At 38.9% G+C, this 16,284-nt stretch overlaps 1 protein-coding gene across 7 annotated transcripts in view; it reads left to right on the plus strand.

Annotated features, from left to right (window-relative positions):
- The window catches only part of trappc9 (trafficking protein particle complex subunit 9), a 206,214-nt gene that overhangs the window by 120,857 nt on the left and 69,073 nt on the right, over positions 1-16,284 (plus strand). For all 7 annotated transcript variants that reach the window (XM_040121713.1, XM_040121717.1, XM_040121715.1 and 4 more), the window contains 2 exons: positions 7,931-8,084; positions 14,150-14,240. In XM_040121713.1, coding sequence (XP_039977647.1) covers positions 7,931-8,084; positions 14,150-14,240 — 245 coding nt within the window. The remainder of the gene's footprint in view (positions 1-7,930; positions 8,085-14,149; positions 14,241-16,284) is intronic.

The raw sequence follows: 16,284 nt of genomic DNA on the forward strand, positions 1-16,284 counted from the left end.
ACCATATATTCATTTAGAAGGATATAGCAGATTTATCTGAGTCAGCCATTTCCTTCTCCAGTCACCTGTAACTTTATTGACCTTCACATTATTGTTAAGCCCTCCTGTGCTGTCAGTGGATTGTCCAATTCACTTGCAGTAACAATAAAGTAGTGTATTAATATTTACAAACTGCAGCTTCCCTGGTTCAAACTCAACTGGGGACTTTGGTTGCATGTCATTCACTTCTCTCTCCCCATGCCCTGCCTCTCTCTTCTGTGCAGTCTAATAATGGCAAAATTCAAAACCCAAAAAAGCTGCTAGGTTTCAGCAGCAGAGATAAAAATAGCTCACATTGTCAATGCTAGTAATAGTGTATAAACCCTCAGTTTTAATGACAGCCAGCACTTCTGCTCAAAAGCGTTCTTCGATACCTATCCGCATATAGTAATTGGCTGTGAGGGTTCGTTTTTACTGCAGCTCATCATATTAAGTGAGACGGGGATGTATGGAGCACTGCTGCCTCTGCAGCCACTGCAAACAATGGGTTACAGAGTCAGCCGCAGTCTAAAAATAAACTCTTGCTCTCGCCTGCCTCTGCACAGGCCTCTGTGGATCTCCGCCCCTAAGCTCTTGCACGTGAGCTAAAAATAGCCTTCTTTGTGAAAACACTCTCACTCTCTTAGTACTTCGCTCTCAGCTTCTCCCTTGTGACAAAGCACAAACACTGGACTGTTACAAAAGATGTGAAAAGGCTCTGATAAAATGTTGATTGCAAATAATTTTGTCGTTCTATAGCAGGCTGTGAAGGGGATAATTCAAGCTGTACACATTGCTCACAGTATGCTCACATTCATTTACTTGGTAAAACCTGCACAGATAGTAGTAAAACCACAAGACAACTGTACAGTAAAACATCTCCCCCAAAGTTAAATACTCAATAGCAGCATTGTTGTAGCTGTAATACTACAGCAACATTACTTGACCGGAAGTAAATTACAGAAAAAATGATGAAGCATCAACAATATCACCATCATCAGAATAATTATTTTTAATTTGTTATATTCTGTATAAATTATTTGCTTTTACAGAATCAAATTTCTTGCATCTTCAGAGCTCTGAGGTATTTGAACTGGCAGTTATTTTTGTGTCCATGGTATAGTTATTGACCCCGCAGTTGAAATGATTCACAGCCTCGCAGTGGTCAGATGAAAGCAACCCCATATGCTTTAATGTGATTATCCCATACTTTAGGTCTGATGCAACACGGCATTTAATTAGGGAGGGGTCATCTCACTGTGACCGACTGATCCCAAGCCAGTGTTATGACCGCTATTAAAAAAGCCTTCGCTGCCACAGCTTCCTGCAGAAGGGCGGTAATTAGCATTATGGTGACAAAAGTCAGACCTGGTGGACATGATGATATTTAGTGGTACGGGTCTGGTTTGCTATATGTTTTTTGGCAGAAAAATAAAATGAAAGAACCCTCAGTCCTCTATGCTTGACCATCAGAATACCTAACCATAGCACAAAAAAATGTTAATTGTTCATTGGTTTTGTTGCCTCTCATTTGAGTTGATATTCACTTTTTGGTAATATCTTCCAAGTGTCGTGGAAATCCATTCACTGTGTTCTCTCCAAATAAAATAAGTGCTAAAACTGCTGCCTATATTTAACCATCTTTTTTTTTTGTGAGAAACGTTGCCACCAAATTAAGGTACTCTCTTCAAATTTTTCAACTGCCAGGTTTTATGCCCCTTTAGGTGCTCTGGTTTTTAAATTGCCAACTACTGGTGGACTAGGTTCTACTAATGTGCATGTGTTATGGGTCCCTGATTATGAAGTAAATTCACATGTTGAGCAGTCCTTGCACCAGCAGCTAAAATAAAAACAACCCCAGTTTAAATTGATGTGTATTTTTGTAAATTACAGCAGTAAAATTTGTTTTTGATGTCTATGCACAAGGATATGAGTTGTCTCTTGTGAAAAGCAATCTAGGCTGTACTGTTTCTTCTAAAACACACTGAAAAATCAAATTACTTTTATCCAAATGTATTCTATAAGAGACATGGTTGATTTTGACAGTTATTTGTTAAATAGTCATTGCAACCGCAGAGACATAGTTTAATCTTATTTCTCCTTGCTGATGGCTTTTATTAAACCAAAATTTTATTCACTCAACAATAATCTTTTGGTGGAATTTATTAAATCATGCATTGCTTGGCAGAACCATAAAAATAGCACAGAACATGACTGTGCCTTATGCGTTTTGTTTTCAACATGCTCTGAGCAAAACAGATCTACCTCTGCTTGGCTTCTACTCTCACTAAGATTCTAGCTCATTGTGAGTCATCAAAATTCCAAATAGAAGCAGGCTTAAAAACAAAAAAACATTTGTTTGCACTGATGAAAATGCTATTTGGCCAGTAAAAGACCCGCTGACTGACACATGCTGACAAGAAAATAGACCTCTCTATCTGTATGCATGGACACATACCACTGCTTATTTCTGCAAATCAAGCCCCCATCCATGCATGTCATTGTTGGATTTATTTGAATGCTAAATGATTCACATCTTATCATTTTGAGCAGATAGAAATTTGGGGTGAAATATTTGCATCCTTCCATCCATCATCCATCCATCCATCCATCCAATCTCCCATCTACCCTTGCCTCCTTTTTCAGGCAGGGAAATAAAGGCCAGACAGGCTGTTAGGGGCTGGAGGGGGGCAGGGAGGTGAAATGGACTGGGAATTAGGCCTAGAGATGTTCCATGGTAGCCCCAACTCAGCACACAGGTTGCCATTAAAAGCTTTGTAATATGCTAGATTAGTCTCAAGATATGGCCTAATCCTTGAAAGACTCAGCAATCAAATCAATGGAAAAAGAAGATGGTGGGAGTGGTGTCGGGAGAGCTTGCTGTCCTGCCTTAGTAAAAAGCTCTTTTAGGGTTGCTTGGGGGTTGGATGTGGTCTTTGTTGCACTTATAACCAACATGGACTCTATGGATTTACTTGTACTTTACATTACATTGTTTTACACCTCAGTAGGTTTTATGGATATTTTGAAATATTTATTTTCAAATTAGGTTTTATTGCAGCAGAAACTGTTTTAAAGTTTTTTTGAGTTCTTACTTTTTTCCAGAAAACCGCCAAGGAAAAAATATTGGGTTAAATGAGCAGTTCTAATCAACTTTGATTTCCTGTATAATGCCCTGAAAAATAAAATGTATTTGAACATATATCAACTTGTTGAGATTTTAAAATGACAGTTATGGAACTGCCATTCCCGAAGTCATAAAACAGTTTGTATGTCAATGATAGTTATTCCTAACACTTTTACCATCTCTACTCCACTGCTCAGTATAGGCAACTGGTACATACCATATAGTGAGCACATTTTAAACCAATATAGAACATAATTTTCAAATACAAGACAACACAGTTAGCCCAGTGTTAGTACTGTACAGATACTGCTGTGCTCTGTGTGTGAATCAAATTTACAAGAAATGTAAAATACTCTTTTCACTGCTGTAATGCTAAACATTTTAGTCTTGAAAAACATGCCTTTCCATATTACTTCCCATTTGAAGTGTCAATTTGGAAGGTTGGGTGCTGGCTGTTGGTAATTACCTGTTCAAAGAAAACCAGTCCCAGGCCTTGCCAGACAGTGCCTTCCCATTTAGGGCCCATTTGCATTGTTGGAACGTGGTATTTTTAGACTTAGTGTGTAATGTCTTCTTTTGAAGATGACTGAATGAAAAGCAGCACCCATTTGAAGATGGGACTTCAGTCAGTGACATAAGCCTTGTGCCACTAATCTTCAAAGGCGGATGTATTTGAGTGTGGCACAGCAAGACCAGGAGCTTTCCTTTCGTCTTTGTTTTGAAGTCTTAATTGTTATTTAATTTGTCTTCTGCTTTGTTGTAAAGGCTATGAAATGATAATTGCATTGCCTTCTCTCGTCCACATCACTTTGATGTATGTGTGTCTTTGGACGCACCAAGAGATTTTTTTTTCTCATAGTGTAATTTCATTAACGATCTGCAATACTTTATGTAAGACAGGTGAGGTAGCAGATCGCCTGTTATGAAACCTGTGAGTTGGCTATTGTAAAAGTCAAAATAACGTAATGACCAAACAGACATATAAGATACAGGAAACTGTGACTATCAGACATCTGAATCAAATCGCTTGTTATAAATGGATAATTTGTGATTTGCGTGTTTAATACAATTTTCATATAACCTCTGTTCATGTGGTAATTCATAATTTGAGAGATGAATTATGATACCTATTGAGAAAACTCAACAAGCCCTGGCCAGTGAAGCCAATCTGAATGTGCTCTGTCAATCTTACTCTTAGTGAAAATGACTCCTCAGGGAGCTGTCGTGGCCTCTGCGCTGAAATCCAGAGATGAACCTTCCAGTCAGTACATGGATCCACTGTGTTTTGCCTGTTAAAAAGAACGAAAAAAGCTAAGCACATGTGGCCTCAGCTTTTGAATATGTTCACTGTGAAATCATTTGCATTGGTCAGCGTGGTTCCTGTCAAAGCAACAATTTATCAAGGCTTAAAAACAGGGAATGACACTCTGCCCGAAACCCTGCTTTTATAAGAACCTCTTATAGCAAGTTGGCGTCCCGTGGAGATGAATATCCAGGTAATTTGCAGTTGGCTGCCCAACTCAAAGCCACATTGTGTCATTTCTCTAAGTAGGGAATTGATAGGATTGCTGAGGGTGTGGAAAAATGGACTGCAGGTTGGTTCTGGTCTCTCTGTGTGAAGATGACGCTGAAGGTGTCTGTCTCCCAGTTAAATACTTGAAGTAAAGCCCTATCACTCACCATGAAACCAGTAAGAGGCCTGTGACATTTATTCTGTCCCTGTGAAGTGCTGCTCTATTGTGCCAATACTACACTCTCGAGCTGAAGTTTGATACACATCTTCAGCTTTGGTGATTTTAAGTTTTCAGATAAATTGATAGATTACATGCTACTTTAGGGGAAGAAAATCCAGAAAAAAACAGCATACTGTCATATTATAATGTTGGTATAGCTTATGTGTCAGGTAATGTTTTCATATTTACTCATCCAGCCAATTTGGAGCAACATTTAACTGTTCTTTTTTTTTTGGCCTGTAACTTCACTGTTTAATCACTGGTTTGATCCTCCGCTCTCATTGGCCTGATTCTATGCTGCAGCAGTCACCTGTTTTCAGCAAAGAAGCTTGGATAAACCCACCTTACTGGAGCAGGTAGCCATGGACAGACTAATTTAGCGACTAGCTGGGGAACAGTCTAGCAGCTAAAGAGACTGATATTTCCCCCCAAAGTTGGTGGTTATCAGACAGAGCTATAACAGTAAAGTTTCCAATAACAAGACTCAAATGAACTTTATTGAGCTCCTTATCTTCTCGAGGGTAGGCAAGTGTTTGCTTACATAGTAATATTAATAGTTATGTGTGAGTGATGTGTTCACAGCGTATTCTGCAGCTCCCAAGTGGCAAAAAAAAGGAGCATTCATCAATTAATGCTGCCTTAATGCTTGCTGGTATTTCATAGTGTTTCAGTGAGGCAGAGAAGTTTTCAGGTTGTGGGCTGCATCACACACAGCTTCTTCCAGGGTGCACCGGCAGTGGTGTACCTCATCCCATATTCCTCTTCTCTTATCTCCTCTTTCCCCTTAGGATGTCTCCATCCACTGTCTTTGTACTGAACTCTCCAGAGACTTGTACAGTTAGAGAAAGAACACATCCAATTGATATTTTCATCTTTGAATGCAGGGCCTGAATGCTGTGGGGGTTATTACAGGTGGGCTTCGGGGTCATTTTAATGAGCGCAGCTGTGGTCTGTGCTTAATTTGTAGCACCTACACTTTGAATGCTGGATGTGGCACTAGGTGTAACCTCGGGCAACGAACAACCTGGCAATGTTAATAAATAACTTCGAAAACACCATCAGTATAGAGGGGGAAGCTTGGGCCTAAGGGTGTTTGTTCAGACTAGATAAATAATTTATCACTTGCAAAACCACACATATCAGGCAGGATTGGTTGTCATCAGGCAGGAATGTAAGCAAGATTTTCCTTGGAGATATTCCGTAGATGAAGACGAGCACAGACCTCTGTGATCTATTGAAGTTTAAGGTAGAAAAGGGTACTGTAAATGCAGAAAGTCTATCATTAAATATGTAGTTCACCTCAACATATTTTTAGTATTAAATATTCAACCCTCTCCTGAAAAGCGCACGAGAGGAGTTTTTTCTGAAATGAGTACCACACTAATGGGTTTTATTGACTTTTAAAATGGTTTTGCTGTTTTAAATTAGGTTCCCATTAAGTTTCGTTGTGGTGGAAAGTGGTTTAAAATTTTCTTTCCAATCATGTTTGTTGACATCTTGCTCTTATTGAAACCCGGTGCACATACTTTTACATTTTGTTGCAATTAAGGCCTAGGCCTGCCAGCATCCAATGGAATCCCCGCAATCAGTGAATTCCCTCACGGCGGGAAAAGTAAATCTATGAATGTCACGCACACTTATGCCGACCAATAACAAGCTGTTTTGACTGTTCTGACCCTTGATGGACCAGAGGCCAAAATGGAGGAGGCTATCGTAGCCTGTTAGCTCTGTTGCACCACTATTTATTTATCCCTTCTCTGTACAAACGCACAAACGACTCCACAAAAGAGGAATTGTTTTTAGACATTTATGAGACGAGTTGATGGTACAAATAAATTTTTTCAATAAGAAAGTTTGAACTAAAGAGCTTACTAAAAACTTACTAACTCTGTAACTGGCAGGTAGCAAACTCACAAGCTCTTCCTCCCCTTCATGATTCCTTATTGAATGAAATAATGTACAATCCTGAGTAAAAATGTCAGGGGAAGTAAGTGGCACAGCACAAAGAACTTGGAAAGACGTTTGGAGGGTTGCTGTGACTGATAGTACTAGCATGTTCCCGTCTAACTAGTGTGTTAGCTGGTAGCCATAACCAGCTACAGTAGTTCACCTACTAGCACTGCATGTAGTCACAATGTCACAAAGCGTCTACAACCACATATTTCACTAAGAATTTGGCTGTTCCACTTTGTGGCATTACCTTTTGTGTGATGCTAATGTGGCTAATTTCTTTTAAGTCCAATATGTTCTATATCTTTTGTATGGCTTTTGGTTCTTATTAATTGTATAATTGATCATAACTATTTACATTTGCTGTCTATGGGAAGTACTGATCATGAAATTATTCAAATGCAATATTATGTTTGGATTCCACAGTATGTAAAAATTATTACAATTATTGTTTTTTAGTTCTGAGTTTACTTTCTCATGGTCTTCATGCTTTTTAAATAGTTTATCCAAAATTTAAAAAAATTCTGGGGGCAAACCCTAAATTAGTCCAGAAATTAGCTGATTAATCAAACAGTCTTATTTTTTTTGAACTGATAATTGATCAGTCAACTGATTGATAATTGCTGCTTATCTCTATTTTATATTGTTGTGAATAGAATATTTTTAGGTTTTGGACTCTTCATCAAACAAATTAAAATTTGTAAATTTTTGTCTCTCAGAAATTGTGATGGGCATTCATCAAGTTTTTTAAATAGATTTTTTAGACCAAACTATTAATTGAAAAAATAATAAACCGTTTATTGAAAACAAAAATACTTCTTAATTGAATACTTAGAGTAAAAGCTTGGACATTATTGAAGAAATAAAAAACACCAAAGCTACATTTCGGCTCAAATATACAGTTATCAGCAGCTTTCAATTCATAAATATGAGCCCTCAGAAAAGCTGTTATTTGACATTTTATTAACTTATTTATGAAGTTTCAAATGACAGTTATGCAACCACATCCCTTAGTAATAAAACGGAATTTCCTTTTGGCCAGTCAGAAATTATATAAGCAAAAACCTGTGTCTGTAAATGTTTTTCCCATCTCTTGTTGCAGAATGGCTATCCAGGTTGACAAGTTTGACTTTGAGAGTCTGCCACAGCTGGACCAGGAGACAGCTCGCTTCACTAACCCAAAACAGCTGGAGGAGGAGCGACAACATGCCCAGGGCTGCCAGATTAACAGCAAGCTGGGCATCTGTTGGAGCATCATATCCTTCCATTGGCTACGTGTATGGTAAAGCTAAGTAAGAGAAAGCAGCCTGAATTTGTCATTTCTAGATAAACGGGAGATAGAGATGGTAAAGGAGATATGGTACCTACATTCATAGGTAAGTGTCCTTGGTATTTCCTGAACCAATTACAGGTAATTATCTCCGATAGTTTTGACTGGTTAGAGATTTAGTCAGTGTTGCATCTATTGAATGTTATTTGTTGACTTCAGTCAGATCAGAGATACAGGACATCTGGGTCCTACATGTGGAGGCCCTCTGGACAGCAGGGAAACGGTTTGCCTACATTGACAGATGGGAAAGCTTAGGGTGGGGTACTTGCCACTTTGACACTGTGAAGTGATGTCTTTGTGTGTGTGTGTGTGTGTGTGTGTGTGTGTGTGTGTGTGTGTGTGTGTGTGTGTGTGTGTGTGTGCGTGTGCGTGTGTGTGCGTGCGTGTGTGTGCTGGGGGCATGTGAAGTTGTGCCAAATACTTGCATTAGTATTATATAACATTTTCCCATAGGTCCTAATTTGTGGGCAAGCATTGTGGTCCATCCAAGGTAATCTGTGACACCATCATTGTCAGGATGCTGCTCTCTGTGTTCTGCTTTTACATGTACACCATAAACACACTTGTTGCCAGAAATCAAAAATGTATAGGTTTAAAATTGTAACACTGATGCAAACTGGATTATGATGTGTTGTCTGTGGGGTTGTTAACAGACACACTATACTATGTTTTAATAACCTCTCTTTTTAATGTCAGCGACCTGAATTTCCACCCCAAACATTAATGGTTACTCCTGCAAAAACATATTATTAGAGTATTAGATTAACCTATTGCTATATACTGTTTGTCAGCAAATAAACATTAGGTTTACAACAGTAAAAATCACACCATGACAGGACTATATAATGTTATGTCAGACAAAAAATAAGATGATATGAAAATGACATTGTTAGAAAATGTACTTTAGACATCAAAATGGCTACACCGATGACAATACAACACTTTAAGTGCTGCTGTTGTTTCAAAACTGTATTTCATTTTGTTAATGCTGGAGGGATTGTCTGAATCCAGTCCAAGCCTTCCGACTAAAGGCATTGTACAACAAATAACAGGAAACATCTGGGAAGCACAAGCTGCTGACAATTAAAACAAAACAAAACAAAAAAATGAAATATTGCAACAATACAAATTTACCTTAGGCAGGGATGCTGCACAAGGGGGTGGGGGTCCTACCCACAGCTACACAAGTGAAGGATGGAATTCCCCAAACAAATCAAGGCACACTGCTTTTTCAAGTGCAAAAGTTAAAAAGCCTTTATTACAGTGGCTTCAAGATTAAAAATAACACCAGTGTACATTTACTGAGTCTACATGAATGTTGCGCACTAGTGTAGCATGGGACTTTTCAATATGGCAGGCTAAGCCCTTGGCCATCGAAAAGTAGTAACATCGAGGGTAACAGGGACTATTTGGGCAGTGAGAAAGTCAAAGGCCGGGTTTCTGCAGTCAAGATTCTGGTGAAGTTCATGAGTTTCATAACATGTTGCTGCTGAAAAGAGCCACTGGTCATCATGCATAATATTGACTTGTATCAGCCCATTACTTATCAATTGGCAGTTACTGGTGCACATATTTAGAGATTTAAGAGCTGCCTGTCATATTGATGGTGAGCATGGTGTGCAATTAATGATGAATCAAATCTCTGCACTACTGAATTTGCCATTATATTTTTCCTTCTTTTGAAGGCGTAAACACTCCCATCATTATGTGCATTGTTTCATCTACAAGTAATTTGGCAGCATGTAGGCAGGAATGAAGAAAGAAAATGATATACAAATGTGTTTGCAGCAGCAAGTCTGATAGCACTCCTTCTACTGCAGTAAAAAAAAAAAACGCCTGGAATTGCCTGTTTGATCATTATCATCCAATTTCAAACATGTGTTATGATAGTAATTTGTGAATTTAAACAAGCTTCTTTTGAAGCTGAGCAGCATATAGACAGACTCTATAGAGATTGTGTCATCAACAGACAAATCCTTTAGCTGCTCAGTAGAGACTGGGACAAACCAAACCAAAAAGAAAAAGAACACTTAGAAATGGTGTAGCGCAAAACATATGGCACTCTCTTCAAGGCCAAAGTGGAAAGACGAACCAAAAATGAAAAGTGTGCCATTTCAGTCTTGCAACCTTCATCAAAGCAACATTTTTCTCATTCACAGCTGGAAGCCTTGTGCTCAAATAAAACACATTTGGATGGAATAGAACTTCTATTGAGTCAAGTACTTATTCATTGTCTACAGACCGACACCAAAATTGTCACATGATGTTATCAAGATAAGTCTTGATGCTATCATTTCCTGCACAGGGAAACACTTCTCTGTGTGTAGATAGTGACTCAGCTGTCTAAAATCATTGGAATAGCACCATGTACATTCTGCTTCAGGGTGGATTTTCCTTTTACAACATGAAAAACTTGAGAAATAAAAGATTTGATTACAGAGCATGTCACACTCAGAAGCCCCCGCTTGGCCTTGAGCAAAGTAACAGTCACTTTAATATGTAATTTATGAGGTCCCTGCAATATTAATCCTGTTTATTGATGGTGTTAGTTATAGAGATTCACTCATAGGAAAAGGCTTTGCTTTATACAGTGCAAGCACTGAGCGAAGTAAAAGAAATGAAGGAGGGAATGCTATATGCTTGTCTTGGCCTTGAGGAGGTCATTTCAAAGTTCATGATTCATCCCTGAATGTACAGTGTGGAGGTTCATTAGTTTCACAAAGCTGTCTCATAATATCTTATTAATAATAATAATAGTATAATATAATAACTTCACACAGTTATAATAGTTGCTATTATAACTCATTGTAAAGCTATCATAGCCAGCAGAGTACATCCGGATGACAGTTTGCCTATTATATTGCAGCCAGTCAGAAGCGACTGCACGTTACCTAAAGTATAGATTTTTCTCAGTGGACACAAGTGTAGTTTAGGACGTGTTTTAAAATTGTACATATCACCGTCAAGGCATCATGCTCAGCTGTACTCCCTAGGTAGCACTGTTTGTTTTATTTCTTAGACTCAAGTTAGGTCCGCTCTTGCAACTCTATTTGTTTATATTACAAGCAGTGTGACTGCAAAGTTGCTAATATAACGCATAAGCAGGCACCATATAGGTGGCATTAATCAAAAGTAAATAGCAAAAAATATTAACAGTATTCTGTCAGCCCAGAGCAGGGATGCACCAATTCTCCAAGCAACACTTAGGAGGCATTTATATTTATAAAACCTGTAGAGAACAATAAAGTTTTGTCTTAATGTAAACAATGACTTGTCCATATTCCTTTGCCAGGAAGAGCTGTGATGCATGACATAAAATTATTATTTAGGCCAACGAACAGAAGAGTGCCAAACTCTGAATGATTGCTGAAAATAAGTTCAGTGACTAGACAAGCATGTTGATCATTTGTACACTGACAGAGTGTTCATGGTTTCTCACGTCTGTAGCAGATTCAGGGAATTGACTTGTTGAATGTTTTGCTCAGTGGCCACAAATATATATGATACACTGCAGTTGGATGTTGGTTTTAGAATATATTCTTAATTTACCCAGCCACAAATTAATCCAAGGGTTTTTACAAAATTTTCTGTTGTAGTCCGTCCCATTAAATGTACATTATGCAGTCCACACGACCCACTGCATGGCCCATGTTCAAATGTATCAATGTAGAACCAGACTTCACAAACCAGAATTTTCTTAAAAGTTAGATATCTGTAGTAAAAGTTTACAAAACAATATTTGCAGTATAAGCAGCATTTTTAACCCAGGAGGGGCTGAAAGACATGGCTGTGGAAAACAACATCAGGGCTACCTGGCTTAGCCTGCTGCCACTGTCACCCATACCTGAATAGGTGCCAGAAAATCGACGGATGGATCAATGAAAGATAGTGCACCAGTTTTGACCCCTTGTTTCCAATACAGCAGTTACTGTATTCTTAAGGCAGTTGTTCCTAGTTTCTGAATTGGTATAGTGAGACCAATACACCCTTTATCTGCAATGTTTGACAAATCTAAAGTCGATTAGGGTTTCCTTCATCTGTTACACAGTGTGTAACACCAGTGCTGGGTTACAACGACTTTAAGTTACAGGTGAAAGGACAGTGAATGTGTTGGCATGCTGATGTTTAGCAGGTAGTATTTACCAGGTTCACCGTCGTTTAGCATGTGAGCATGCTCGCCTTTGCAAATTCCTGCAGCACTAAACACACAGCTGACTTTGTGGCTGATGGGAATTGTAGTAGTTTTGCTGGTATTCGGTCATAAACCAAGGTCTCATGTGCATTTAAATTATGACCTGATGGTGGTAGTAGAGGACAAGTCAGGGGATCACCAAAGCCATCAGAATTTATCTTCTAGGGACCTTGAATATCTGTAGCAAATTTCACAGCAATCCATCCAGCAGTTATTAAGACATCTCACTAGCTGCCCCAATGTATGGTGTAATTAATCTCTTGTGTTAGCATAGCTAAAAAAACGCCCAACAATAGTATTCATATGTGGCTAATATTTTAGGATGCTGTCGGTTGTTAGGATGCAAATATGAAAACTCTTACAACAGAGTTTGTTGGCGAAATTTACTGCGTGTCCTTTACTGGTGGAATCATCCAATGTATCAAGGGTTACCATACAGTCAAGTAGTACCTACTCTTAGTGCATTGGGTCATTAGATATATTAAACATTCTCATATTATGAAACATGTCACTTTCAAATTGGACTCGCATGTGGACTGAGGGCTGCAGCAGAAAGTCAGATGCTCAGGCTAATGATCATCTTGCTACTGTGTGATCCAGGATGTACCCATGAAGACATACTGTAGCTGCTGAGTGCTCCTGTTACCCAGCAGTTCCACTGAAGCCTGGAAGTAGAAAATGTTCCTGCTGTGAGTGATCAAAGCCGCGACACTGCCATTGTTCATTCGAATAAGATGCAGGTGCATGTTATGACATGTGATTCATTCTGAGTCAGACTCTGAGTTTGGAAACAATCCAGCGGGTACAGCAGACAGGGTTCTCAGCACACTATGTGTTGTCTGTAAATGCCTTCTCTCTTGCTCTCTCTCTCCCTCTGCATGCATACTGTTCTCTCCCGCAAAGGTTAATAGACACAGGTTTGGTGCTCTGGGTGCTGCTCGCCTCACCCATTATTCCAAATGTCAGGTGTGTAAATGATCAGCGTTGTCCTTATCATCACATATTACCTGGGTAATTGCTCTCTGACAGTCATATTTGTTTTGATGCAGCATTCACACATCGATAGCCTTCGCCGCGATGAGTTTAGAGATGTCGTTATTGTCAGGTTACGGAATCATGCTCTCCATGCACCTTTGACATCTAAATAAATGCATAACACAAAAATTAGACGATGTAGTCAGTTTCTAGGGGTTTTTATCATTAAAACTAATACAGCTGTAAACTGGAACAACCAGTGCCATATTATACACCGGTTAGAATTTACTGTATAGTAACTGATATTCTTACACATTTCTTTACATTTTACATTTTTCTTTGCATACCTAGACAACTAGTACAAGTGTTTAATGCCTTGATGACGGATTTGGTGGTAGTTCTTGTTTAGCTTGCATCCACACATTTATCTACACAGATTTGCCTAAGCTGCGGCTCTGCAAACCATTTTTCAGAAAACTGAATCCCTACAAAACTGCCTTCATGACATCCAAAAGTGGATGTCTCAGAATTTCCCCCCAACTGAATAGAGTTAAGACAGAGAACCTAAATATAGCCCCAGGCAGTGCAAATATCTTCTCAAATACTAAATCTCCTGCCCTCCTGCTTCCTTTCTCTGGATAGCAGAGTTCATTAGCGTTGTTACAATTTTAGCCTGTTATAATTACAGTGTTATGTATTTTGTATTATAACTCCTAATATTGCAATTAAAATATCGTATATGTGTAAACAGCAGACTTTCCCATGTTGATTAACTCTGGAAATGCAAAAAGCCTCTCCATGCTGTTATCCTTAACCCCTCCCACCCCTCCCTGCGGCGCTGTGGAGAGGCCAGCGTGGAGGGAGTCCTCAACCAGCTGGTCCTGGAGCACCTACAGCTTGCTCCTTTGCAGTGGGGTGAGTCCTTGTGTGTGTGACTGCGTGTGCCTGCATGCGTGTGAGATTATAAGTTTGCGTTCACACACTTACACCACAGTATCGATTTGAAAGTCTCTGAACTCCACTGAGAGTTTTACAGATTTGTTAACATGAAATTGTCAATTCAATATGAAGTAAAGGAACTGAGAGAGAAGATTTTAATCAAGTTGTTGTGACTGCTGTTATGTAGATTTTATTTCCTCTCCCATCTTTTGGAAATTAGACCTCCTGTTACGTTTTCTATGAATATGTTTGTCTGCCACAGTTATCTAGGTGGTTACATAGCCATCTCTTTACCTGTCAGTTACTGCATAAACCTCCAGAGCTGGTCTCAAGCCATGTTTTTTATTTGCATTCATAATGGGCTACCGGCTATTTTAGAGAAGTGTAGCCCGCAGCATAGGAAATGTATGAATCACCGGGGACGCACAGAATTTGTCGGAGCACTCTTTGGTCGCACCATCTGTGATCATCCTCTGAAATCACTTTTGATTTAGTGCGGGTGTTTGTTTTCTGAGATTCCCGGCCTCTCTTTGGGCACTGCAAGCATTTTGATTAGTCAGCTGGGGCTGTCCTGCTTCTGCAAAGAGAAAGCAATCTGCAAAATGATGCGACACGGCAGATCAAGCATGGAAATGTAAGAATCTGCTGAGACAGAAATAGGGGAGGGATCAAGGCAAATACTTCACTAGATTTACTGTTCTCCAGATAGTTTGGCATTTGACGTGAGCTGCCTTGAATAAGGAAATATTCCCAGGAGTAAAGCTGTTGTAAGGATGTCTTAGATGCACCCATCTTTGATCCCATATTCTACGTCACGTGTCCAATCCCAATGCAGACATTTTCAGTGGTTCTTTTTTCCTTGTGTCTTCATTTCTGTAGAGGTAGTTTTTTGCAGTTTCAGCTCAGGCCTTTGCAAGGCTTGCTGATTATAAGACAGATAATTTGCCTCACCCCATTAGGATGTCTGTATCAAAATTGCCAAGACTATCACAGCCTCAATTATGGGTATAGTTCAAGCATTTCCCCTGTGTCTAGTCCAACTGGATGCTTTCAGTGCCATTGTTGCTGTACGCCTCACACTCAGAGATACTGTAGCTTACTAGAACTTGCTTCTCAAAAATTTTGATTATAGTTGTGTTTAATTGCCATGATGTTTATGGCCAAGCTTTGTGTTCTGTTTTGATTTTTGCCAGTTGTCTTGCCAGAAATTGAGACTGTACAGTCTCCTTTATTTGCCTTTAATAACGGAATTAAAGGTATTACCATTATTATTTACATTCACTCAATCCGCATCCACTGGTTTTCCCACCACTTGCAGCTCTGATAATCAGATGGTTTTATTAGAAAGTAGAAGCTGTTTCAATATTTTACAGACCTCATAATGATGATGTCTGATGTTGACAATCCTCATCTTGATGCATTTAATCAATTCTGTCCCACACTAATTATACTCTTCCAGGAGGTTATAGATTCCATGTCAAAAATTCTTTAATTAAACTCTCAACCCATAAGTAAAAATAAATTCCTCGGACTTGCCCAAAGCATGTAAGTGAACAGGCACCTGTCACATCTGTGCCGTTTCAGTTTTATCAGTACAGGATCATTGCAAAATTTCAATCTTTATTTAATTTTAAAGACAGAGACGCTGTTATGGCTGCTTTATCTGCATCCTGTGGAATATTGTTAAGCCCTTTTTACCTGTCTTGATCATGACTTTTCAAGTCGTTGCAGAAGGTGATCTCATTTCCTTGTGCATATGAAATGACAAACAGATGTGGACAATATTATACAGTAGATTATTTCCTTATTGATGTGTAAAGCATGATAAATTCACAGCGATTCAGTGAAAGTGGAAGGTCTCAGCTTTGCTAACAAGAAAGGCAATTAAAATCTCCAAAGGAAAACATTATGCAGTAAAAAAAACACCTGCATATGAAGTCTGAGAAACACATATTTATGAAACTTAATTGACTTTTAAAGGGATTGCACAGTTCCTCTATTATTATTTATTCTCTATCAC

The sequence above is a fragment of the Xiphias gladius genome, chromosome 24 (assembly GCF_016859285.1).
Source record: "Xiphias gladius isolate SHS-SW01 ecotype Sanya breed wild chromosome 24, ASM1685928v1, whole genome shotgun sequence".
In the NCBI taxonomy this organism is placed as follows: domain Eukaryota; kingdom Metazoa; phylum Chordata; class Actinopteri; order Istiophoriformes; family Xiphiidae; genus Xiphias; species Xiphias gladius.